This window comes from Mus caroli, chromosome 4 (assembly GCF_900094665.2).
Source record: "Mus caroli chromosome 4, CAROLI_EIJ_v1.1, whole genome shotgun sequence".
In the NCBI taxonomy this organism is placed as follows: domain Eukaryota; kingdom Metazoa; phylum Chordata; class Mammalia; order Rodentia; family Muridae; genus Mus; species Mus caroli.
Window position 1 is genome coordinate 104,847,821 of NC_034573.1, and position 25,522 is coordinate 104,873,342.

Here is a 25,522-nt window from a genome sequence, read left to right on the forward strand (position 1 = left end):
TCATCACTTTTTGATTTTTTTTTTACTACTTGCCCCCCAAACCCCAACATTTCTTTGGTATGGTCCCTCCATCTCCTTATCTAGCCTTGTTCTGGGTGATCACTATCCTGCTTTTTGCCTCTGTACATATGCTCACTTCAGTGCTTTCTGAAGTCAAATAATATTTTAACTTGAATATGACTCTTTTTTTAAAAAAAATGTATGTCCTCCAAGTGTATAGCCTGATGTGTTGACACACCATGGTTGGCTTCCCACTCACTCACTCACTCTCTAGCTGATGGACAGTTAGTTGGGTTGTTTCTACACTCTGGCTACTGTGAAGAACACTTTAATGCATAGAGATTTGTGTTGATGTATGTTTTCAATTCCCTTGCATTGACACATTGATTTGCTCTCAGGTCTCATTAACAGTGTCAGTGCCTAAGGCAGTATCACACACATCGAGTCACTGAAAAACAGTGAAGCCAGGAAGAGGTCCTAAGAAGAAAGACTCCAAGAGGCTGTGGTCTACGCTTGCTGACTGCCCTACATGACATAGTAAATGAGGAAGTTACAGCAGTTATCTCTGACAGTTAGCTGCCAAAACCTTTATCATTTTAGGGGAAAAGACATGATCTGAGAGAACTTTTATTTGAAACACAGGGGGAAGGTATGAAAAACTACTAACTCATAGTCACACATACCATCACTTTAAGTTTGATCTGGTCTGTTTTGTATTCCCTATCTGCCATCTTCTAATTCCCCAGTAAAGACCATGTTCCTATCTCTCTGTAGAAGCAGACTCTCACTCTAACCAACTCACTGCTCTTTCCAAGCAGATGGGTGGCTTTAGGGGGAAAGGGGCTGAGTCAGGGCAGTATCTCTCAAGAACTTCTCTTTCTTTGTCATGGCTGCAGGTCTCAGAGCCCTGTGTGTGAGACAGAGCTACTACATTATGCCCTGGTGCCCTGTTTTCTGGGCACTCTGGTGTGCTTAGCATCTGTCACCAAGTAGGTATGTGGGATAAGAGGCTGAGCAGAACAAATTGCTCCTCATATCTAGCAGTTTGAACTGTAGGCAATTGCAAAGAAAAGAGTGGAAATTTCACAGCCGCCTCTGGTGCTTACATCCTTCTCTTTTACTCCGGTTCTTAGTGGCTCACATTCTAGGCTCAGAGAGGCAAGTCGTTCTGCCTCATGCACACTTTGAGCCTTCCTTCCTCTAGTGGTTCCATGTGCAACTGAGGCAAAAGTGGAGAGAGGGGAGGAGGGCCCTTAGCTGGGAGCTAAGGGGCCTAGGATCAGGCCTTGGCTCCCACTGGCCACTCTGCCTCTACTTTGTTCCCTCAATCATGAGCCCTGTAAGTAAAGATATGCCCTAGCCACTTGCAACTTTGAATCTTGGAGTATCTTCCCATGGCTGTATACATACAAAGACATGCTCTCAGGCCTGGCGTGATGACGCAGGTTCTGGCCACCTGCTTTCTGTAGGCAGTCCCTTGAAGGCCCTTTTCTCCCACTTTTATACCTTGGCACCAGGTGATCCATCTGCTTCACTCTCTTCTTCCTCTTCCTCTTCCTCTTCCTCCTTCTCCTCTTCCGCCTCTTCCTCCTCCTCCTCCTCCTCCTCCTCCTCCTCTTCTTCTTCTTCTTCTTCTTCTTCTTCTTCTTCTTCTTCTTCTTCTTCTTTTCTTCTTCTTCTTCTTCTTCTTCTTCTTCTTCTTCTTCTTCTTCNTTCTTCTTCTTCTTCTTCTTCTTCTTCTTCTTCTTCTTCTTCTTCTTCTTCTTCTTCTTCTTCTTCTTCTTCTTTTTTTTTTTTTGAGACAGGGTTTCTCTGTATAGCCCTGGCTGTCCTGGAACTCACTTTGTAGACCAGGCTGCCCTCTGCCTCCTGAGTGCTGCTGGGATTAAAGGCATGCGCCACCACACCCAGCTGCTTCACTCCCTTCTATTAGCTACTGCTGATTTAAAGATCTTAAAGATCACCTCCTAGGGCTTTGCCCTGACTCCAGGAGCCCTCTGATATACCTCATAGTGCCTACCCATAGCCTGTCCTGCTGACTGCTTATGCTCACTAGGCCTCGGAGATGTGCTCTGAGAAACTCACCCATGTCCCCAAATTTGTCCTAGCCTGACTTCCACCTCTTAGCCCGAGGTCCATTGAGCCTGCCTCAGGAACCCTTCCTCTGCCTGCCTTTTCTTGGTCTTCTGCTATGATTGTATTTTAATTGTCTACTTGCATATCTCATCATGTCTGTCAGCTATAGACTTCTGATAATATCACACAATTTATCTTTAACCTCCAATATCAGGATAGAGTCTTAGCAAATCTTGTTTAACAACAGCGGTGTGCGTGTGTGTACACCCAGAGAAACAGACAGGAGAATGACTGGCTGAATGGAGCTTCCAAGGAATTCTAATTGTTTTATGTTCTTTAGACATGTTTTAATTTAATGTAGTGGGTCTTTGCAGAGTGCCTAGGAACACATATGGCAGTGTTAGGCACAGCAGCATGACAAAATGTTGTAAGCAAATACCACGTTCTCTGGATTTCCAGTGACCGTCTCATTCTCCGATATACCTCGAGTGCCTACACAAATCCTGTCCTGCTAACTGCTTACTCTCGCCAGGCCTCGCAGATGTGCTCTGAGAAACTGGTCCGAGTCCCCAGATTTGTCTCAGCCTGACCATTGGACTTCCACCTTAACCCAAGGTCCACTGAGCCAGACGCCCTCTGGCGGTGGCGCTCAGGAGCTACATCCCGGCGCAGAGCTGGAGAGAGGAAAGGAGAGGGAGGAGGGAGGAGGCGCAGGCAGGGGAGGAGAGGAAAAAGTTGCGCTGGGAAGTTTGGAAAGTTGGGAAGTGGCTGCTGCGGGCTTCGCCTCCCTCCGCGCGCGTGCGAGGGAACGAGCGAGAGAGCGAGCGCGGAGCCAGCGAGCGCCTGCCATGCCCGGCAGACCCCGCCTCGCCGCGCCCGGGCGCCGAGCTCGCTCCGACTCCCTGCGGCCCGGCCCGGCCCGGCCCGCCGCGGCCCCGGCCCCCCGCCCCCCGCGCCGGGTCCTCCCCTCCCCCGCCCGGCGGCCCCAGCCCCCCGCCCGGCCCGGCTCCGCGCCGCTCTCCCGCCCTCCTCTCTCCCTCCCTCCCGGCCGCGGAGCAGCATGGCGGAGCCCGGGCAGCGGCCGCGCGGCCGCCCGCCGCCCCTCTGAGCCGGGCTCGGGGGCAGCCCGGCACCTCAGAGCAGACCCCCGCCCCGCCGCGCCCTCTGCCGCACTTGTCCCACTGCGCGCCCCCTGGAGCGCCGCGCACCCCTGGGACCCTTGCGCGCCCCGGGTGCCCAGCATAACCCGAGTTCCCCCGCTCACCCTGGAATCTCAGGACTGCCCCAGGAGCCCCGCGTACCCCTGGACCCTGACGCGGCTCCGGGACCCCCACGCGCTCTAGGACCCCTGCGCGCTCTCAGAATTCCGGGGCTCGGCCAACCCGGCTGCGCGCCCTGGTGAGGGGCCCCGCCCCAGAGGATCCCCCTCTTCCAACAGACCGGAGCCCCGCCCCAGAGGGACCCCCAGGTCCGACAGGGACATCCAGCCACGCCCCAGCGGGCTCCCAGCATCTCGCGCCTGGAGCCCTGTGCTCCAGAAGATCCTCGGTGCCCAGCTGGGGGCTCCCCGCCCTGCTGAGGGGGCGCTGCCCAAGAGGGTCCCCCGCGTCCCGCGGGCCCCGGCAGGATGCACGCCGCCCTGGCGGGGCCGCTGCTAGCCGCCCTCCTTGCCACCGCCCGCGCCCGCCCGCAACCCCCCGACGGAGGACAGTGCCGGCCGCCTGGAACGGTGAGCGAGCACCAGCCCTGCCACTCTCCCGCCTGCCTGGACACTCCAGCCTGAGGGGCCAGGGTTTGGGACCAGCCTTCTCCATTCAGCCCACTCGCTCCATCTCCGCCCTCTGGGCACAGCCTGGGCTCCCTTCCCTAGCATCTGTCCTCCCGGGCTCCAAGTCTGAGCCTAGCCCAGATGGTTCCTTCTCCACTTGCGGACAGTTTCCCCTAGACTTTTGGTCTTGATTGGATGGATCCCCTCTCTGTGTCCGCTTCTGACTCTCCTGTCTTTTATCCTACCTTTACCCTTTGGTTGCCTTCTGACTTCATCTTCCCAACACCTAGTACCCTTTTCTACACCCTGACTTCCAACCGTTTCGCTGTTCATTCACACAGTGCCCCAGGCCAGGCTTCCCTCCCTCTCCTTGACCCTTTTTCTGACCTAAGGCTGGATCCTCCAACCCTGGTGCTCATTCTCACTCCTCTCCCTCTGTACCCCAGACCCTACCCAGTACCTATTGTCCCAAATGACCCTGTTTCCTGAAAAGGGGTAAGATATCATAGGAGAGAAACGGAAATGACAGGATGAACTTGCTTGTCTAATATTTTCCTAAGGGCACCAAGTAATTATTGCTTCTCCCAACTTTCCTCCCCAAACCCGGCATCTCTTGATTTTTTTCCTGCAATGCCCTTATCTTCAGATATAGATTAATGTGTTGGCGATCATCCTGAACTAGATGCCAGTAGACCAGAACACTGTTGCAGGGTCTTCCTGTGCTACCCTATTAGCAGGGCATAGGTTGGCCTTGGGCAAGGTGCACAGCTAGCAGTCTGCCTTGTGCAAGAAAGCAGCTGGATAGCTGGTAGGCACTGTCTATTGTGCATTCACATTTATAAGGTTTGTTGGTAAACTATGGTTCTGTTTCCACTACCCACAATAAATACTTTTCATTTGTGCCAGAATCAGGGAGGAATATGTTATGAGTTGACCTAAAGTTTGCTAAGTGGTCAGTGGTCACTCTGGGGACTTTTGTAGATAGAAACTGACTTTGCTTGGGAGATAGTCCCCTACTCCTGTTTCTTTCCAAATTCTAATTGATACTGGAAAAAACAGCCCTGGTATTTGGGCCCCCACTCAAGGCACACAACCATAGTGTGTGCCTAGGTCACAGACAAAGACAGACTTGGAGAGCTAGGTACACTTTTTTGGTGGGGGAAGTTTAGAAAGCACCCAGAATATGTATACTTCCTGGGGTTAATTCTATGAAATCCTCTCCTCCCACACCAGCAACTGAGACTTGCTTTGGCTTTGCAAGATTTTAAAACACTTTCTCACCTATGGTCTCAGTGAGTGGAGCAAAGTAGCTAACACCCGTGACCTGCCCTCCGAGAAGAAAGCCTTACCCACCCGATGAATGGGAAGGAGCTGCTGAAATAGGTGTGCTATTTTTAATAGGTGTTCTGCTTTCAGAGTACTCTTGGCATGTGTCTTCTAATGGCTGTATTTAAAAGTTATATGACTTCCTCTTTTCTTGCCAGAGCAGGACTCTTGGTCCCCCCTCTCCCCACCCTACACATGAAACACCCTGGTGAAGGTTTGGCTTGGCCAAGCATGAATGTTCTCAGGTGGTGTGGCAGCCCTTGGCTTTCACAGTGAAAGCTAGTCATAAAGAGAGCCTCCTTTCGTTGCCCACTTCCTCCGTGCCTGGCACCACTCTGAGGGCTTCAGATATGTATGTTCTGTTTTTCACTCCTACCAATAACTCCCATTCTCACCCCCATTTTGCAGAAGAGGAAACTGAGTCTGGGAAGTAGAATGATGTACTGCAAATTATTCAACTAAGAAAGGACAAAGCCAGCATTTGAATGTGGAACTTTTAGCTTGGAAAGCCCTTGCCAGCGGGCCTCTGCCTTCTGGCCCCATCTACCCCCTGCCATCTCTCAGTGCCAACCCTGGCTCTGCCCTGCTGCCTTTGGCCTCACTGATCTGCCTCTCTTCTCTCTCCTTGTAGCAGAGGGACCTGAACTCCTTCCTGTGGACTATTCGGCGCCATCCTCCAGCCTACTTGTTTGGCACCATCCACGTTCCCTATACCCGAGTCTGGGACTTCATCCCTGATAATTCCAAAGCAGCCTTCCAGGCCAGCACTCACGTCTACTTTGAGTTGGATCTGACAGATCCCTATACCATCTCAGCCCTGGCCAGTTGCCAGCTGCTGCCCCATGGGGAGAACCTGCAGGACGTGTTGCCAAGGGAGCTCTACTGGCGCCTGAAGCGCCACCTGGACTATGTGAAGCTGATGATCCCCTCCTGGATGACGCCAGCACAACGAGGCAAGGGGCTGTATGCTGACTACCTGTTCAATGCCATTGCTGGTAACTGGGAGCGCAAGAGGCCCGTGTGGGTGATGCTCATGGTGAACTCCCTCACGGAGACAGATGTGCGCTCCCGAGGTGTGCCTGTGCTGGACCTCTACCTGGCCCAGCAGGCTGAGAAGATGAAGAAGAGCACAGGGGCTGTGGAGCGGGTTGAGGAGCAGTGTCATCCTCTCAATGGGCTCAACTTCTCCCAGGTAAGAACCCACTCGCCAGCCTAGCTAGTGGTTGATCCCCAGTGTCTTGGTCTTAGTCTCTAATCTTTGTCATGCTCCAGCAGACAGCCAGAGTCAGGTCCCATCCTCCCTGTCTCTTACCCCAAGCAAAAGTATCTCTCTGGTCCTGAATAGCACTGGGCGGCTCTATTAGGGTCAGGGGAAACTACTATGTGCCAGAGTTTGGGTGTTTCTTTCCATTTCAGTGGTTCCCTGTTGGGGATATCCACTCTCCACCTGCTGTGCTTGCCTGAGCAGAAAGAATTTCCCTGGGAGCATCAGAGTGATTCAAAACAGAAGGAGGGAGTTGCCCATTTGCAGCAGTCTTCCCCAGGCCCTGGGGTTTCAGAGAACAAGGCTGTCCTGAGGCTGCTTGGATACACACCTGTGGGTGTGTTTATAGAGACTGCATAGAGGTGGAAGGCATGGTGCCTAGACTGTGCTGTCAAGGAAGGTTTTGTGGACTTGGCCTCCACCAGCACTGCTTTGCTGATTAACACTAAGTTCTGCATGGTTCCCTGGGCCTTTGCTAAGGCTCTGTGACTCTGGAGCTGCCTCCCTAAGACTGGGGGAACTTCCAGTCAGCAAGGAGAGTCTGTGGGTTATAATTTCAGAGAAATGTGTTTTCTGAAGTTTGGCAGTTCTGATTTCTGAACCTAGGGAGTAAGGGAGAAAGGAGTGGCTTAAGAGGTTTAAAGTCTCTGGCTGTCAGAGACCTGATTCAGCTAAATTCATTAAAAGCCTGTCCCCATGGGCAGAGGTCATTCACAACTCACTAGTCCCAAACTCAACTCTGAGGCCCTGGGAACAATAAGTTCACATCTGTGCCTAGAGAACGGAGCTGTCAAACCACGATGGGAGCTCCAGGACTTGGGACTCCTACAAGGAGGCCCAGTATAGGTTGATGCTCCAAGCAAAGTGTGGTCTCATGACATGTGTGGTCATCATTAAGGAGATAGACTCATAAAAAGACTGGACCCCAGACTCTATCCCTGGAATCAGACCCAATTGCTCCAGAGATGTTGCAAGTGCGTCACCAGGGAACTGCTGTTGAAGCCAATCCCCCTTCCGAGATCTCTGGCCTTTGTTTTTCCAGGGGAAATGCAATATTGTCCCCAGGGAGGTAAGAAGCCAGATTGATTTGCCGGCCAAATGAAAGGCTGGTTTGTGAGTTCTCCTGCTGGCTCTCCCATAATTGTGGAGTCCTTACCCAGAGGGCCCGGTGGCAGGAATATTGGGGCAGTTAGTCACGCCCCGCAGGGTTCTGACTATGCCTGCCTCCATCTCCACGGGGAAAATCCTGTGTATTCTCTGCCCCAGCGCCAAGCCCTCTGAACAGAGCGGCACTTTGCTTCTGAAGTGACTTTCCCCTTGCCAGCCTCGTGAGCTGATATTATCTGTGGCAGAGGGGCCCCAGCACTCACCGCCCATCTCATTTTGGAGGCAGTTTTGTGGGAGGCCTCTCTGCCCATAGTCCTCATGTCTAGCCCCCAAAGATATCTATTTTAGGTTTGGGAGGTGAGGGATCCACTATCACTCTCTTTGTACCAACCACAGGGGAACCTGACAAGGGCTGAAGGAAGTATTGGAGCTCTCTGGTTAAACAGTCCCTGGCTTTAATCTGTCTCTCTTAAAACAACAAAACTATCTTTCTTCGGGAGTCTGGAAACACTGCTGTTCAACCAAATGACGGCTCTGGTGGGTTGAAAACATTTGCTGCGAAGTGTGTGAGCGTATGTTTTAGGAAAAGTTACTGAGAACCGTTCATCGGCCAGCGAGGAGCCTGCTGACAGTCTCCAAAGCCTATGTTTGAAGATCAAACAGACTCCAGTTTCTGTTGCAAAAACACTCCCACCCCACCACCAGCCTGGGCCCGCTCTTCAAATTGTTGGGTCCAGCTTCTTGAAAGGGATGTAACAAACAAGTCTCAGGCAAAAGAAAACAGGAGTCCACTCCTCTCCTAATCTGCACACCCTTCACCACCTGCCCAAGAGCCTGACGGCACCAATTTGTCCTCATATCATCTTGGAGGGAGGTGATGAAACCCCTCCTTCATCCTCTTGGGCAGCCATGGGCGAACTGTGAAGAGAGGGAATCCAGAGCCTGGGCAGATGGGGTTGGTAGGGATCTCCAACCTGAAAGTCAGAAATGCAACTGCCCTCTCAGTAAAATTGTATGCATGCATGCACAGTTTGATATGAACATCTGTGATGCGTTATTGGGCTGAAATATCTGTTATGTGCATCAGATTTTTATTTTTTCTTTCCTTGAAGCATTACTGTTATTGCAAAATCGGGGGGTGGGCAGTGAGCAAGGAAGATGGGAGGAAACGCTTCAAAGACAGCTTTAATGCTAAAGCCTGAGATTTCAGTTTTAATTTTATGTATTTTTTAAGGGTAAAAATATGCATTTTGCTTACTAAGTAGAGAACAAAGTTTAAATTGGACTTATGGGGCCAGAGGATGGGGGAAGCTTGGGAAGCTGGTAACTGCTCAGCTCGCAGGAAGAGCAAGCAGGTCTAGTGAGAGGTTTTGACCTTTGATTTAAAAAATAAACTCAAGGTGCTAGATTCAGTATCACTAAGATTCTACCATGTGACCTTGGACAAGTCAGTTCCTCTCCTTGGGCTCAGTTCACCCTGCCTGTGAAATCAGACACCAGGATTAGGTCATCTTTCATGCCCCTTCCAGCCCTGACATTCCATGGGACCATTCTAATCAATTGCACGTGCCAGGCACCCAGCAGGAGGCTCCATGTGCATTTCCATCTCATTGAATTCTCCCTGTAACCCCTTGGCTTTCTAAGGTGGGCACCGAGTATGGTTGAATGACTTGCCCAAGGCCACATGGCTAATAAAGAACAGAGCCAGTCTGTGAGACTCTAAATGACTGAAGAACTTCCTATATGTGGTTTCTGTTCTTGGCAGGGAGTCTTAGTGGGCTTCAGGGCAGGGGATAAAGAGAGCTACATGAGAAGTGGGCATGCCTGTCTTTCAGCAGCCATATCCACTGTCCAACTGGTGCTAGACAACATGAAGCTGGACTGTGTAAAGGATGGGGGAGAGAGAACACAGTTCCATAACTGCAGCTCTCCAGGAGGCCGAGGCAGGAGATCACAAGTTCAAGCCTACCTGAACAGCAGAGTGAGTTCATGGAAAGGCAACTTAGTGAGACCTTGTCTCAAAATGCAAAGTAGAAAGATGGTTAGCTCAGTGATAAGTACTTACTGGATATAGAGCACTAGACACTGATTCAATCTCTAGTACTACAGAAAGTATGAAGGTGGCAAGCCCCTCCTTTTGGAAGCCTGGGGTGTTTAAACCTTTAGGCCAGATCTTATGACAGTCTTAGGACCTGGAGATCCTTATCAGCTTTGCTTGCTTTTTCCAGGGACTGATACTTGTTGCCACTACCCTCTCTGGGGCAGTGGTTCTCAACCTGTGGGTGGTGATCCCTTTGACAAACCTGTAACTCCAAAAAGTTTTAATTAAGATTCTTAACAGCAAAGTTGCAGTTATAAAGTAGCAACAAAAATGATTTTATGGTTGGGGGTCACCACAACGTGAGGAACTGTATTACAGAGTCGCAGCATCAAGGTGGGACTTTCAGTCCTTCCTCTTCTGTCCACTCTCACTGTATGGTGGAGACACTGACTGAGAACACTCTGAGTTAAGTGGTCTTTCTAGATTTGGTGAGAGAAGAAGGATCGCACTGCTCTGTCCACTGCTGGGTTTGACCATCATGCCCTGGCACTATCTGGTGTCTGAAAGCCATAATTGGAGTCTGCTGAAAGTGCACAAAATATTTGTGAAATTCTTCAATCTCTTCCTCAACGAGTTAGAAATCACAGAATCAATTGCTGAGCTCTATCTCTGTGCTGGGTGTAACATTGGACCTCAAAGTCCCTAGGGAAGTGCTAAAAGCTTTATTGTCATATCTACTGTAAAGACAATAAGCTGAGCCTTGAAAAAGTTGGGTCATTGGCTTGGTTACATACACAGGACCAGGGGATCAAGAACATCCATTGCTAAAACCTATACTCTTTAATCTACAAGGTGGTTTGATTTTGTTTTGTTTTGTTTTTCATAGCTCATGATATTATCTGGTGAATATATATATGTGTGTGTGTGTGTATGTATATATGCATGTATAGATATATATGTGTGGTATATCAATATGGATAAAGTGAAATATAAAATACAAAAAGAAAAAATAATTTAAAAGTACTAAAGCTTTCTCCCTCTGGCTTAAAAATTAAATCTTAACATATTCCAGTATGGGAGTTCCCAAAGATGCTCTGGGTATCTTCTCCCAAAAGTTCGTCTCCAGCTTCCCACGAAACTACTGTGAAGATAGCCCTCTAATTTAAGCTAAGCCTGTAGAGTTGAATACTAAATGGTCTTCTGAGTTTACATATAGTCAGAGCTTCTGTATATGTGTCTGGTTAATTAGTAGATTAAAAAGTGCATTCTAGATATTTTCACAATGAATGATAACTGATGGCCAGCAGCTATGATATGCATCTTTTATTCTCTTCTATAACCCAGCATGGGTGAGAAAATGAATGTATAAAGGAAGGTTGCATAAATCACAGCAACAGGCCTCCTTTTGTAAACTTCAACAGCTTCATTTCATCCTGTAGGGACACAAAATAGCAAAATCATCAAGTGAGTTGTTCTGGTCCCTAAGAGATACAACAAAACATCTTACACTAAGTTGTTCATGATTCTAGAGGCTTTGAGGTTGAAGATCAAGGTATTCAATATGTGATGAAGGCCTGTGCTTCATAGATGGAACTTCTGTGGTGACATAGATAAAACCACATGGTGATAAGGGACAAGAGAGAATGGTGACTTTCCTTGGGCCTCTTTATTAGGTCAGTAATTTGCAAGGCTCTGTCACCACGACTCAATCTCTATCAGTCAGAGCCCTATCATCACTCCAGGGGTTAGGTGTAAGCATGTAAATTTTGGAGAGACACAGACATTCAATACATATAGTATGGGGAGTTCTGATTCAAAGCATGCCTTTTCTACCTTGCCAATGATGTCAGACTAGTCACTTTCCTTCCACGAGCCTATGTTATCTCTTTTTTCCCCCATCACTGTATTGAGCTAGGCACTTTCCAGTGCCAACTCTGTTCTGCCTTCTGTAATCCTCATGTCTGTCTCCATACCTTGGAGGGTCTGAGCCAACCCACACCACAACTTTAAGCTTGACTTATCCATCTTTGGCAGCTTATCCTTGGCTGACCATGGCCAATGCTTACCTGTCAGGAAGCTGGCTGGTTCCTGGGAGTGGATGTGGGTAATCTTGCTGCAAGTCTGTAGAGCAGAGAGACCCTCTTAGCCTGTTGTGGCACAGTCTGCTTGACCCCTGCCCAGGCTTGATTCTCTTCTTCATTAAGGTTCACCACTCTTTTCTCTTTTCTTTTTTTCTCTCTCTTTTTTCTTCCTTCCTTCCTTCCTTCCTTCCTTCCTTCCTTCCTTCCTTCCTTCCTTCCTTTCTTTCTTTCTTTCTTTCTTTCTTTCCTTCTTTCTTTCTTTCTTCTTTTTTTTCTCGTTAACTTGAGCAGCCACAGTGCAGTGCAGTGAAGGATCTGGGCCAGAGACCTGGAAATGAATGGCATAGAGTTTGCCTGCTGAGAACTCATTCCTGCAAGTGTGCATTGCTTTTGTACCCTGAGAGGTGGGTGTTACTAGTCCTGCTTTACGGTAGGAACTCAGCCCCATAGTATCTGAATTTTAGTGGTTCCTATGTCCTGGTTCTTCCTCCTTCATAATGAGACCCTGCTCTTCCTTCTGCTCCCTGTCACATGTCCAAGCTTTCAGAACCAGTCACTAACTCTCAGATTTTCCAAAAATGCCCATTCTCAAGGGCTGGGGCTTCTGTGGCAGGCAACCCTCCAGTCCACATTGCTGGGCCCCTCAGCTTACCTTCCATGAGACCTGAGTGCTCACTTGTGGGTGGAGGAAATAAACGTGGGCCATGGAAGCTGGGCACTCAGGGTAGACCTCAGGGCACACTGTCTTGTCTCTGACATCCTTAATCAGGGGGTAGATTCAGCACAGCCTGCTCTCGGGTGGCTCACTGTAGCTCTAGAATCGGGCCTGCAAGACAGGATTTCCTATACTTCAGCCCACCACTCCCGCTGTGCCTTCCACTCACAGCCCAGGAGCTGTTCTGGAACTTCACATGGGGAGGCTGTTCCTCTGTTAACACAGCTTCATAGGTATACATGGATTGCTTCTGGGTCCAAGTGGAGATTTGCAAAAGGTCCCAATGACACTGAAGGCTCCATATGTCTCATCTCTGTGACCTGATTAACGAAAACCTTGATCTCTATGTCTTATCTGAATGGGGGCCTGAGAATCAGGTGGCAGACGCAGAAGCAGAAACACAGGACAGCTTAGGCACCTCCATCAAAGGGCAATGAGTTCCCAAAGCTGAAGGTGATGAAGCTTGAATCATAAACTCACAGTAAAACTTCCAGGCTCAGGATTTCTCTACCCAGGAGCCCAAACTCTGAGGCTCAGAAAAGCAAAGAATGGTGAAATCTTAGACCCTTCAGCTCTGAGACATTTTTGGACCGGAAGAATCTTCACGTCATGAAATCCTAGCCTCGGAGCTTTGAAGCATTTTCAGCTCATCAACACAGACTTCTAAAATCTTGGAGTTGGAAGGGGCCATTTCTCAAGAATTCCAAGAAGCCCCATCTGCAAGCACGTCTGATCCCCCCCCCCCCCAAGCCACTCTCCACTCCGTGGCCAGAGAGAAAGCCTTCCTTACCGCCAAAGCACTTTCTGATGGAGATAAAACCGTGCGCGTGCCTTTGTTAATAGTTCCCATTTGGACTTCTCTCAAAGCCAGAAAGAGGTTGCCTGGTAAAGCAGCTCTCCTAGGGAGGAAACTGAAGAATGCTGGCGAGCACCACAGCTGCCAGCCCAACGGCTGACGTTCCTTCCCCTCTGAATTTGCTTCTAAATATTACCCACTTCACTCCCTTTTATCTCCCATCACTGGCTCTCTGTCCACCCACTTAATCCACAGGCAGCCGGTGGCCCAGCCTTCAGCTCTGCTTCATGGCTGCCAAGCTGTCTCGCCGGGCTGCTCCTCCAGGATCTGCAGGCTTTTAAATCTATGCAGTATATCCTGCCTCAAGCTTGGAAACAGTGGCTTCTGATGAGCCCCCTCCCTCTCCAGGAATTTCCTCCTTTTCTGCTTCTGAATCCCCCCATATTTTGATTTTTAAGGCTCAGCTCAAAGCTGAACCTCTTCCAGGAAGTCTTCCTAGAATGCTGTCAGGTCTGAACTGGTGAAGACTTGGCCCGGGGATTTCTTTTATGGCATGCCACATGTAGTGTTTCCCTCTGTGGAATTCTTTATGGAATTTTATGACATTCTTTCAACACTTCTATATTTGACTTTATTACTTGGGCAGACTTTCTTTCCTGATTCTAACCTAGTCCAACATGTACTCACAAATGATTGCAAAATTGAGCCGGGTATGCTCCAGGTCGGAAGCCCATCTCTGTGGGATAGCCTGGGCTGGGTGTTGGCTACACTAGCTAAAAGGTGAAGACTATTCTAACTTCTGTGTCTCAGACTTTCTATCTGAGATGTGTTCAGTGCCCTCAGCAATGTCCCTGGCATTCATGAATCCCTCTTAGACTCACCACTCTCTATCCTAGTAGACGTTGCCATTTTCTCTTCCTTATTTGCCATTTATGATCAAAATACCGCTCCCCCATACCAGGAGTTCCAGAGCATCTCCAGGTTCATCTGCCTGCAATGTCTTTTCACATCGAAACATCTAATTTGGTCCTCCTGTGATCCTCTGGTTTGGAGGCTCCAATAACACTGAGCTATAGAAGCTATAGAACCTCTCCTCCCTTCACTACAGTCCTTGGTCATGGCTCCATACATCATTTTATCCTTTCCCTGTTGCTTGAGGACCCTTCCCAGTTTTTATTGTCTGTCTAGCTCCTTCTCACCTGAATGGGTTGTCCTCGTTAAAAGCCTGCATTTTTCGAGCAAGCGCTGTTTCACAGAAAGATGTATCTTTGGTCACTGGGTTATGGAATATCATCATCTGACAGTTTAGTAGTTTAAGTTTAGGTGCAACAATCTGGCTGGCTATTAGCACTGTGTTTTGAAAGACATGATAGATAGGTTGTATTTGGCCCACTTTGAATGTGTAGCTACCCTTAAAGAGAGCCAGGAAGTCATTAGAGGAGGCCTGTACATGTCTGGGCCCCAGGACCATCTCTACAGGACAACCTTGAACTTGGCATATGTGTACTCTATACCTATTGCTGGGGCTATGTTTCTTCTCACTATCCCAGGGGAATCTGCCAGCAGCACCTTGCTAGCATCCCCTGTCCGGCGGGGAGTGCAGGACATCTTTCAATCCCGAGTGCCCTGGCTTGCTCACCTTTTATTCCTAGGCTCTTTTCTTTCCTACCCAGTAGGTCAAGAAGGGCAGGAAGAAACATTGAAAGTTTCCTTTCCATTTGCCATGACCTGGGAAGTTGTGTTCTTGGCATAAGGCTCCCTGGTTCTCTGTCATTTCAGCAGCATCCTGGTTAGATTTTACCCTCAGAAGCCCATATTCATTTCTACCTAAAGTCACTTAGACAACATGGGACAGATTCAGTTCAGGAGCACCCTTCATTGGGAAGCAGTTCATGTACTTATTAGAACCACAAGTAATTTCAGGCAAGTTACACACCCTATCTTTGTCTTTGTTTCCTTGTCTGTCAGCCTCATGGGGTACTTTGAGGGTTGACTGGTCTAAAGCTCCTTAGCATACATAGTATTTGATTTTTCACTTTTAAAATCACAATCAGTGTACAGTTCTTTTCCAGACATGTTTCCAGCTCCTCTGTGTGCCTGATATATGTGATATGTGCTAGAGGTGGGCATGAAGAACACACACAACGGTGTGTGCCTGTGTATGTGTGTGCGGTGCTTCCTTTTTCAGGCAGAGAGAAGCCAGAAATCAAGCTTGAGAACACAGTATGCACCGAACAGCCCCCTCCCCCACACTTCTGACAGTAGGGCACTTCCAGTAGCCAAGAAGCACCTCTGAGACTCCTTCCTCAGGGTGGGAGAGTACAGCCCTGCCCCGAATCCCTGGTTCAAAGATAAAGGCAACACCTCACAAACCCCATCCAATCCTTTTCTCCTTCCATCCTATCAAGGGTATTTAAGGTTTTCTGCTGTATATTATCTCTATGGACTTAGTGTGCCTTAAGCATCATTTAAACCTTGAGTCCCATTTGAAAGACCCATTTAGTAAAAAAGATAGAGTGGAGAAAGCCCAATTAGAAATCTGGCTCATCAGGAGGTGGTGGCACACGCCTTTAATCCCAGCACTTCGGAGGCAGAGGCAGGTGGATTTCTGAGTTCGAGGCCAGCCTGGTCTACAAAGTGAGTTCCATGGGGTGGAGAGATGGCTCACCAGGTAAGAGCACTTGACTGCTCTTCTGGAGGGTGTAAGTTCAATTCCCAGCAATGACATGGTGGCTCACAACCATCTGTAATGAGATCTGATACCCACTTCTGGTTTGTCTAAAGAGAGAGACAGTGTACTCACATACATAAAACAAAGTGAGTTCCAGGACATCCAGGGCTATACAGAGAAAACCTGTCTTAAAAAAAAAAAAGAAATCTGGCTTATTTTAAAAGCCTTATTTCCCATAGGGTTCCCTTCTTTGAGCCGGTTGGCCTTAAGATTGAGAAGTAACAAAAGTCTACCTGACAACAACCTTTCCATCTATTTATGTCCCAGTTGCATGTGGTCTCTAGAGCTTTTCTGTCTGTCCTAGAACAGGTAGGACACCACCCCCAGTCCCCTCTCTTTTCTCACTGTGTGGTTACTGAGCTAGATTTGCTTGACAGTCACTCAGACCAGGGATTGGGACTTTGGGTCTGTCCTTCGATCTCCAGCAGTGTGGCATCACTAGATGACAAGCCCTTTTGAGCACTAGGCTCTATATGCAGCTTGAAGAGCTGTGGGATGGTCATGGGTTGGATAAACTGATGTACTTTGGGACACCTCCAGCCACAACACTCAGTCATTGTGCTTGATCTTCACTGGGATGTTTAGTTGACCCCACAGTGGAGTCCTCATGCTGAGGCCAGCTGCTGGTTTTCGAGGCAATTTTATGTTCTTGGCTTCCATCGGAATAGTTTTGCTGGGAGGGTGGTGAGAAAGGAATGCCAGCCTCTTGGTGGAGGTGGCTTTGAAGTGCTCTTAGAGATGGGAATGGAAAGGGTGGTCCAGGAAGAAGGTGCCAGGATGGGAAACTGTAGAAAGCCGGAATAAGAAATCCTTCCAACGCCCATCTGCTTGCTTTATCTTTCCCCTGTCTCTCCAGTTCTCAAGATAGGTACTCTGAGATACTCTCTATTATGTGCTAGGCCTCAGGTTTACCACAGTAAATTCCTGAAGCAGACCTGGGAGGTGTTATTTCCCCAATTTTAAGGAAATTGAGAATAAAGTACTTCTATACAAATAAGGACACTTAGATTTAAGCTTAAATGTTTTGATGCCTTAATTAAGAAACTGGACTGGAGCTCCCTGCTTTGCCTGGGTGAGAAGCATGGGGCTCATCCCACTGAGGTTGCTGTGAGGGCCCAGTGATACCTACGAGTTGAGAGTATTAACTGTGGTGGTCTAGTGGCGATTTTAGTTAGAACTGATGGTCTTCTGTCAGGCAGCCTGTGTACTGAGGTTCAGAAGCCCATCCTAAACTAAAGACAGTTTTCTGTCCCTATGCTTGGTCTCCCATGCTCACACACTGTGTTTGCTTGGTCAGCCTGATGGGAACTATGTGGTCTGACCACCCTGTGGTCATGACCATCTGTGGTATGCAAGATCTGACCAAATCTGCTCTGGATCAGCATTGCCTGGTCTCCGGTTGTTCCCCAGGACAGGGACAGGCTGAAAAGAGGTTTTGAGAGGTTCAGGTTGGAGGCTCAGTGGTGTCATGGGTTCTGATGGTTATGGGGGAGGGGCCCTTTCTTATCTAATCATCATCCTTTATCTCCATTGCTTAGACAAGTTAATAAACAGCATCAACTCGGAGCTACTGGGGCAACGGGAGTAAAGCCTAGGGGAACTTTATTAACAAGAGATCTCTGCTCTTAGCACTGCTGAACTATGTGTAGTTTCTGGGTTTTCTTTTCTTTCTTTCTATGTCTGTCTGTCTGTCTCTCCTTTTTCCTCTTTTGCTTTTTTGCTTTTTCCTAAAGAGAAGTTCCTGGAAATACTTCCTCGACCAGTTTAGTTATTTTAAAATGCTTCATCTATCCATGTTTGAACTTCTAGGAACTGGCCTGACTCAATTCCAGGTGCTGGAGGTTCAAGATGACAGTGGGGGTGGTGGAAAGGGGAGGAGTTGATGTGACAATAGAGGTGTGAAGCACAGTTCATAGTCCTTTCTGTGCACTGGTCCACTTCATGCTCAAATCAGGTTTCAGGTAGATTGGAGCTTCCTTCATGGATCATGAAGAAGGCTCTGAGAGATGGTTCACTTGCTGGAGTTGCACAGCAAATAAATGGAGGGTCTGGAATTGAAGCCATACAAGTCTGGTGGTGGAGCCTATGCCTTGCTTTCTGCATCTTATGGAAAGAGGGAATGTGATCCAGAAGGGATGGGGGTTTCATCTGAGACTCAAAAGTCTGACAATGAGCAGTGCTAGAGATTGGGAGATGGCTAAGTTTCATCCTGAGGAAGTCTGCTTTCCAGGAACTGGGTGAGGGAAATAGAATCCAGGACTAAGAGCAGAAGCTGAACCTGACAGGCAGAGGATGGCAGCTATGCTCAGGGCAAGAGTGCAAAGGACATGGAGACTGCATATCCATAGCAACTGCTGTGTGGATGGCTAGGATGCTGCCCTGAGATGCTATGTGCCATAGCAGTCAGGACCCTGACAGTGACTCCCTGTGACTCTCCGTGAGATCAGCCAGACAGAGATCAATTGCTTGGAGTGCTACTTCCCACCTGTCAGTCACTGTTAAGTACTACCTGCAGATGGCAGGGGCTTGACTAGGGTTCAAGTCATCTAGAGGTCCTGTGCCTGCTTCCAAAAGGGCTAAGGCTGCATCTTGTTATCCAGAAGTATTTTATGGCTGCAGATGCTCCTATGAACATGGCAAATAGCCCCACATGAAGGCTTGGATGGGCTTTAATCTGAGGCCACCTAAGCTCAGTACTGAAGGGCCAGTGGCAATCTCCAGGTTCAGAGGCAGCTGCAGGTATGGGGTGAGGTGAGGGTGGAAATGCTCATCCAGACTGGGAGACTGTCATTACTCACCACAGAGTACACACTGGGTGGGGGCCACAGAGAGACAGATGCAGAGACACACATGGCCAATGGAGCCCTGTCAATCATGCTATGAAGTTCAGGCTTAAGCTCGGGTGCATTGGCAGGAACTCCATGATTGTGTTCTGCATTTCAGAAGTTCTTCTGATTAATGACTGGCTCACTGGTTCATTTATTCATGGGTCTCAGACTGGAACACCTCACCCAGACTTGCCTGTGCATTGCTAAGCCCTTTGGCCAGAGAAAACCTCTGTTCTCTGAAGCTCTGTCACCTGATCTTTCAGATCCAGGATGTGCCTACTGGTGTCCCGCAGCGGGGATCCCAGCTTCTGGAATTCTCAGTCATGTTTGCCCTTAGATGGTGCTGCAAGCTGGTGTCTGAATGAGTCCAGCTAAGCTTATTTATTACAGGGCCTTTGGGGGAAAGCCTGACTCTCACCACCATTGCTAACATAGCTGCAAGGGATCACACAATCCATGAATTTCATAGGGTTTGCTTAAAAGCAGGTTGAGGGGAATGTCACCTTTTCACAGTAGGAGTGAGCTGAGCCCTGTTATTTAAATGCTGCCTAAGCAGAAGTGGGATACAGGAGGGCCTACCATCCATGCTGAGTAAGAGCTCTGGTTATATATCTGATAGTGTGTACCAGGGCAGGCTTTCCCTTAGCTAAATCCCTTTAGTGGTGTGGGGTTGGTAAACCTGAAACCGCACACCCCTTCTGCATACCCACCTCCTCTGTTGACTCTGAACCCCCTCCACAGAGAGTGGCATTTTGTTGGTTATGTGTTTATTTTCTGACTTTTCTGAAGATAGGAACCTCATCTAATAACCTGGAGTTCCCTCAGGGCCTGGCTGTAAGCACTTACTCAGGTTATGTGTAAAACTAGCAGGCACATCTCCATGTCCTCTGCTGAGCATGTGGATGAAAAAGCAGAATGCCCCAGCTCCCCACCTTGTGCCAATCAGCACCACTGATGTTCCAGATGTTCGGTTCTAGATGTCAAGAAGGGCAGTGGGCACCTGCATGCTCTGCTGTAGCACCAGGCATTTGGGCTTTGAATGGCTCTAGCCACTGACCATCGTGGAGCCATGCAGTCAGTGACATCACCACACCTTTTCCTTGTTTCCACGGTGGCCCATCCCATAGTGAGAGCTGTTTTGTGCATGGAAGGGATCTTGCCAGCCCTCCCCGCCAGCCTTCTTCCTCATGCTTCTGTGTTTTTTTCCAGGGCATGGATCAGAGCTTCTGTTTGCTGGTCATTCCACGATCCTCACACAATATAAATGAAATCTGCTAAAACCAATAAATTCAAACCATGTGTGGGGCATTGGGAGGGGCCAGGACGTCAGAGGGCCACAGTGTGAGGTGGCGTCAGCTCTGACGGCACCCAAGCTGATTTGTATATGAGAAAAGTAAATATCCAAAGCCGTAAACAGCCCTGGGTCTCCCACTCTCACTGGGATTCAAAGGCGTTTAATAGGAACACACACTCTCTGTTTCTTATAAACAGAGCCAGAGCCTCTATGTGTGCTGACCTAAATTCTGTGTTTTCAATCCCAGGCAAGCCAGCCAGGCTTCCTAGTCATAGGCTGCAGACAGGCTGGGTTCCTTCTATCTGGTTTTGGCAATTGAACTAGCATTTGTGCTTTGCAAAAAACCGCTTCTCCTTTTCTTTGTTGTGTACAGCTCTGGGTGTTTGTTAAGTCTGTCTGTGCTGCTTTAACAGAATGGCCTGGTTGGCTATCTCAAAAATAGCAGAGAATATGTTTCTGTCTGTTCTGGAGGTTAGGAAGATCAAGGTGTCAGCATCTGGTGTGCCTGCTGAGGAGTGGCTTCCTGGTTCATAGATGACAGTGCTCCACTGTGTAGAAGGCAAGAGAACTCAGGTCTCTTCAGTACCTCATAAGGGTCCTAATCCCACCACTACATGCATTCCCAGGCCCTACCTTCCAATATCTTGCAGGTTAATTTCAACATACAAAATCTGGGGTGAAGCATACAACCATGGGTGGAATGGGGGCGGGGTCACTCCCAGCTTTCGTGTGAGGAATATGAACTACAGGGGTATGGTTTGTCCAAGATTACACATTAAGTCACAGCTCCATCATTTCTTCTTTAGAGCCCTGCAATGTTCTTTAAGCTCCCCATGGATACTGACTCAGAACCCCAGAAGCATCTTTAGAGACACCTGCCTCATTTCTTCACCCTATTCCCTGGAACCTGTCTTTCCCCCTTGTTCACTAAGTCCTTTGCAGTCTTCTTTTTCATCCTGCAATTCTTGGTTTCAGAGAGAGCCCCCAGAAAGAACAGTTGGATTGAAGGCAGGTTTCTCTGCCCATCAGCTGTGGGGACTTCCAAGAGTTTCCACTGTGTTTCCACACATGTAAGGTGAGGGCACCTTCTGCTGTCTTCTCAGATGGCTGCTGGATAAGTGGAGCTCAGGCAGGCTGACCACCCAGGGTCACTTTGCCCTGCTTTTTCTGCAGCTCTAAACCCTTCAAACGACCCTTTAACTTGGACATCGAAGAGAAAACACCCATTAATACTGCCCCAAACTGAGGGGCCCAGGTTTGCACAGTCAAATACTCAGTGAGGTCAGCAAAACTGATGAAGCCTGCCCCAGATCAGTAGATTATAAGTGTCCACTTCCCGGCTTTGATATTGTGCCATAGTATGTAAGGTGCCACCCCCCGGGAAAACTGCATAAAGGAAATGACCCTTCTAACTGTATATGGACTTACAATTAGCTTAAACTGAACGTTTTAGTTAAAATAAAGGAATTAGAAGTGGAATTAGAACTTGTCCACTGCTTGCAAAATAGCGAAAGTCCTAGGTTTTACCTCCAGCACATTAGAAAAGGAAGAAGAAGGAAGGATAAAGTGAAGGAGGAAGGAAAGAAGAAGAAAAGAGAAAGAACAAAGGGTTAGCCTTTCTAACACCTTCCTTCCTTCCTTAATTCTTTTGTGCCTGCTTCACAATGACAAGAACCGTCAGTGAGCACCAATGACCCAATGCCCACCTCCATCTTCTACCGGTACTCAGAGGAGGTTTCCCTTGATAATTCCATTTGTAATGACAAGTCATCCCTTTGACGATCCATTTCCCCTTTTCTCCCACAGCACCCATCACCTGTTGGCAGCCTGTATATTATACCCGCATATCGCTTCTCACCACACCAACTCCACTAATACAGAGATGTGTGTCCCTATTGTCATATCCTTAGCACCTAGGACATACCAGGCACAGAGCAGGTAGTCAGCTAATGTTTGCCAAGTGACTGAGAGGTGACAGACAGGAAACAAGTACACAAATGAGTAGTAAGAAGTCTGGGTAGGTAAATAAAACAAATCAGGAACAGGATGGAGAGACTGACGCTAGTTGTCCCTGCAAGCCTGGCACAGTGAAGAATATGGTCCCAGCATCTTAGATCATAGTATGTTTGTTCAATCCCCTCTTGTCTTCATCCACTAGCTTTGAGCTTTTGCTATGTGCAGAGCTCTGTGACACAGGCTGAGGTGAGGCAGACAACAGCTTTTCCCAGGAGGCTTGCTAGTCAATAGAGGAGGGGACAAGGACACAAGAAGCATATAGGAAGGAAGGAAGGAAGGAAGGAAGGAAGGAAGGAAGGAAGGAAGGAAGGAAGGAAGGAAGGAAGGAAAAGCTCTCTCTGGCCTGACCTGTACTCAGTGATGGGAACCCAATTTACAGGCTTCCTCCTCCCCTGGCCATCGGGGTGACCCCACAGCTCTAATTAGACCACTCTTTGCAGTCTAAACTCTGGACTTCCTAGAGTGTCCGTCCCCACACTCCCTCTCTAGGTCCTGCTTCCCAGCCTTGCTCTTCCTACAGAAAGCCTTCCTTGACTGCCCCAGCTCCCACCATCTGCCTTCTCTAAGCACTTGTGCTATCTGGAGTCTGTGCTGCATCATTGGTCCCGGCAGAGAGTCTTGCATTTGTTCATGTACAGCAGAAGCTGGCTGAGAAACCCCACTGGGCTCAGGTGCATAGTGGGCCTTTGGCAGCATGCTTGTGGCTGATGGGTTTGAGAGCACAGGAAACAGTGACTCATCATCAAAAAGGGCAGCCTTTGTTGTTTTTGTCATTGACCCAAACTCTCTTTTAGCCACTGGTGGTTTGGTTAGGGGATAGGCTGAGACAGCCTTTACTGCGGTTCAAGTGCATTGAGAACAAAGAGATCATGCAAACGATCTGCCCCAGACAATGTTTAACAGACTTCAGGAGCTGGACTGTTTGCTCAAAAAAATCTCATAAAGCACACGAAAAATATTGGTGCAGTGTTTATTGCTGCACACTGGTTCGCTGAACAAATGTGTTTTAGAAATAAACCTTTGACTGGAAAACAGCTTTGATTTTTAGTGTTATTATGAGGGTGGCACTGAGTGTTCCTCCCACCCACTTTGCCTATCATTAGCATCTTACATTAATAGGGTACATTTGTCACAATTAGTGAACCAATATTGATAAGCTGTAGTTCTCTAAATGCTACACTTCACTTGCATTTTCTTAAGTTTTCCATAATGCCTTTCTTTTTTTCTATTTCACAACTTCCCTTGGATACCATAGCCTATCACTTCCATCTTTCCAGTTGGCCCTGATACTTTCTTGGACTTTTGTTGAAAGTATGAAATGATCCTGGTAGTTTTAAATATTGGTCTGATGATTGTCCCTTGGGTAGGGTTTGGAGGCTATTTATATGTTTTGTTTGTTTGTGTGTGTGTGTGTGTGTGTGTGTGTTTACCTATTTCTTTTTTTTTTATTTTTTTAAATAGGTATTTTCTTTATATACATTTCAAATGCTATCCCAAAAGTTCCCCATACCCTCCCCCCTACCCTGCTCCCCTACCCACCCACTCCCACTTCTTGGCCCTGGCATTCCCCTGTACTAGGGCATATAAAGTTTGCAATACCAAGGGGCCTCGCTTCCCAGTGATGGCTGACTGACTAGGCCATCTTCTGCTACATATGCAGCTAGAGACATGAGCTCTGGGGGGTACTGGTTAGTTCATATTGTTGTTTCACCTATAGGGTTGCAGACCTCATAATTAGACTGAAATTATGATTTGGGGGGGAAAGGAGGACCACAGAGATAAACTGTCGCTCTCAACATAACTCCGTAGGGCACACACAGGAGATGGATGTTGTCTTCAGTCTCTGGTATGAGGTAGTTTCTCAGGTAGTTTCTCTCAAACTTTCCACACTGTGTACTCCAGAAAGAGGTTGTTGTAAGCAGTCCGTGCCTGAGGAGAGAGAGGAGTCATACTCCTTCAGCAAGTGTGATCTGAATCCTCATTGTGTGCCAGGCACCACATAGGTGATGGAGGTAATTCAGGAACAGAGGAAGTCTTCCTCTCTGTAGAACTTTCTCTCTGGTAAGGGTTTAATAATGACAATCAAAATAGTTCTGGGACACAAATAATGAAGGCTAAGTTCATCAAGCATATTTACAACACAAAAGAGAACAGAAGTGGAACCACATGTGCACAGGGTAGTGTCAGGATGTGGATCAGAGGGGACATTCATGAGACCTCACTGGGCCTGCAAAACAGCATTGGATTTTTATTCCAATGTTGGAAACCATTGGACTGAAGCATGGAAGATACTTATCATCATCATCATCATTTAAATTATTTATTTTTAAAAAGATGAATGTACTCTGGGGTGCTCAGCGGGAGTGAGGTGTGTTGGGAATCAAAGTGGAGAAAGCCAGGAGATCAGCATGGGTGCTATAGGAGTTGGTAAGGTGAGGGTTAGTGATGGTTTACATCTGGGAACCAGATCAGTAGAGCTGGCTTTGTTTTGGAGGTAGAGCTCACAGTGTACCTGGTGGATCACATATAGGGAGATTAGGAAACCGGTGCAGTGCTGGCATGTTCGGGCCCATAGTTGAGCCACTAGCTAAAATATGGGAGGTGAGAGAGGAGTAAAATTAGAACATTAAAGTATGTATCTGGTGATGTGATTTCTTAAAGGAGGTCTGCCTGAAACCCCTCTCTTGGGTAACCTGACAGCATCTCTAGCAGCTCTCTAACTTACATCACAGGACTGGAGGGACTCGAATAGCTTTCTGTGTTAACTCATGTGCCATCTTTATTCGTGGTCTACATTATTGAAAAATGTGCTACAAATGTGGAATGTCCATGGAGGCTGATCTTGGATCCTAGAAGAGCATACCAGTCACCAGTGTCCCTGGCCTTAGGGATCACCTCTTGCTGGACTTAGGCTCTATGTACTAGGCAGTACACATGATGAAATTCTGGTCTCTCCCAAAGGCCAGCACAAAGGAATTTCCTTTCAGTAAGCATATTGGTTTAGGCTGATGTATGTTTCCAGTAGATTCCATTGTCAAATACTTACAGACTACCAACTGTGTTTTCTTAGACATGGACCCCTTTCTACTTGGGTACATAAGACATCAAGGATGTAAAAGGGCAGAAAGCATGTAGAGCATGCCCAGCAAAGTATGCACAGCCAGAACAGTTAGCCTCTAGATAGGAAGCCCTTGTCTTCAGAGATCAGATCTAGAAAGGATGAAACAGAACTGTCAGCTTGAAGGGTTTCAAAAGGACCAGGCTATGTGGCCAGAGTTTCTGTTAGGTAATTGGAGAGAGGGCAGCTTGGGAAAGAAAATGGTGGCTTATCCATCAGTGCAGAGGTAAAAAGAAATGATTGTTTTCATCTGAGCTCCTGGAATAAAGTGCCAAAGACAGGGCTTAGGGGCAACACAAATTTTTTTTTAATTAGGTAATTTCCTCAATTACATTTCCAATGCTATCCAAAAAGTCCCCAA

The 25,522-nt window shown here is 48.0% G+C and overlaps 1 protein-coding gene across 2 annotated transcripts in view; it reads left to right on the plus strand.

Moving 5' to 3' along the window:
* The window catches only part of Trabd2b (TraB domain containing 2B), a 682,282-nt gene that overhangs the window by 470,693 nt on the left and 186,067 nt on the right, over positions 1 to 25,522 (plus strand). The window contains exons 1-2 of one of the 2 annotated variants that reach the window (XM_021161098.2): positions 3,163 to 3,805; positions 5,802 to 6,362. In XM_021161098.2, coding sequence (XP_021016757.1) covers positions 3,704 to 3,805; positions 5,802 to 6,362 — 663 coding nt within the window. In that variant the 5' untranslated portion in view covers positions 3,163 to 3,703. Of the gene's footprint in view, positions 1 to 3,162; positions 3,806 to 5,801; positions 6,363 to 25,522 lie in introns of those variants that run through there. The other variant, XM_029476722.1, reaches the window with a different exon arrangement.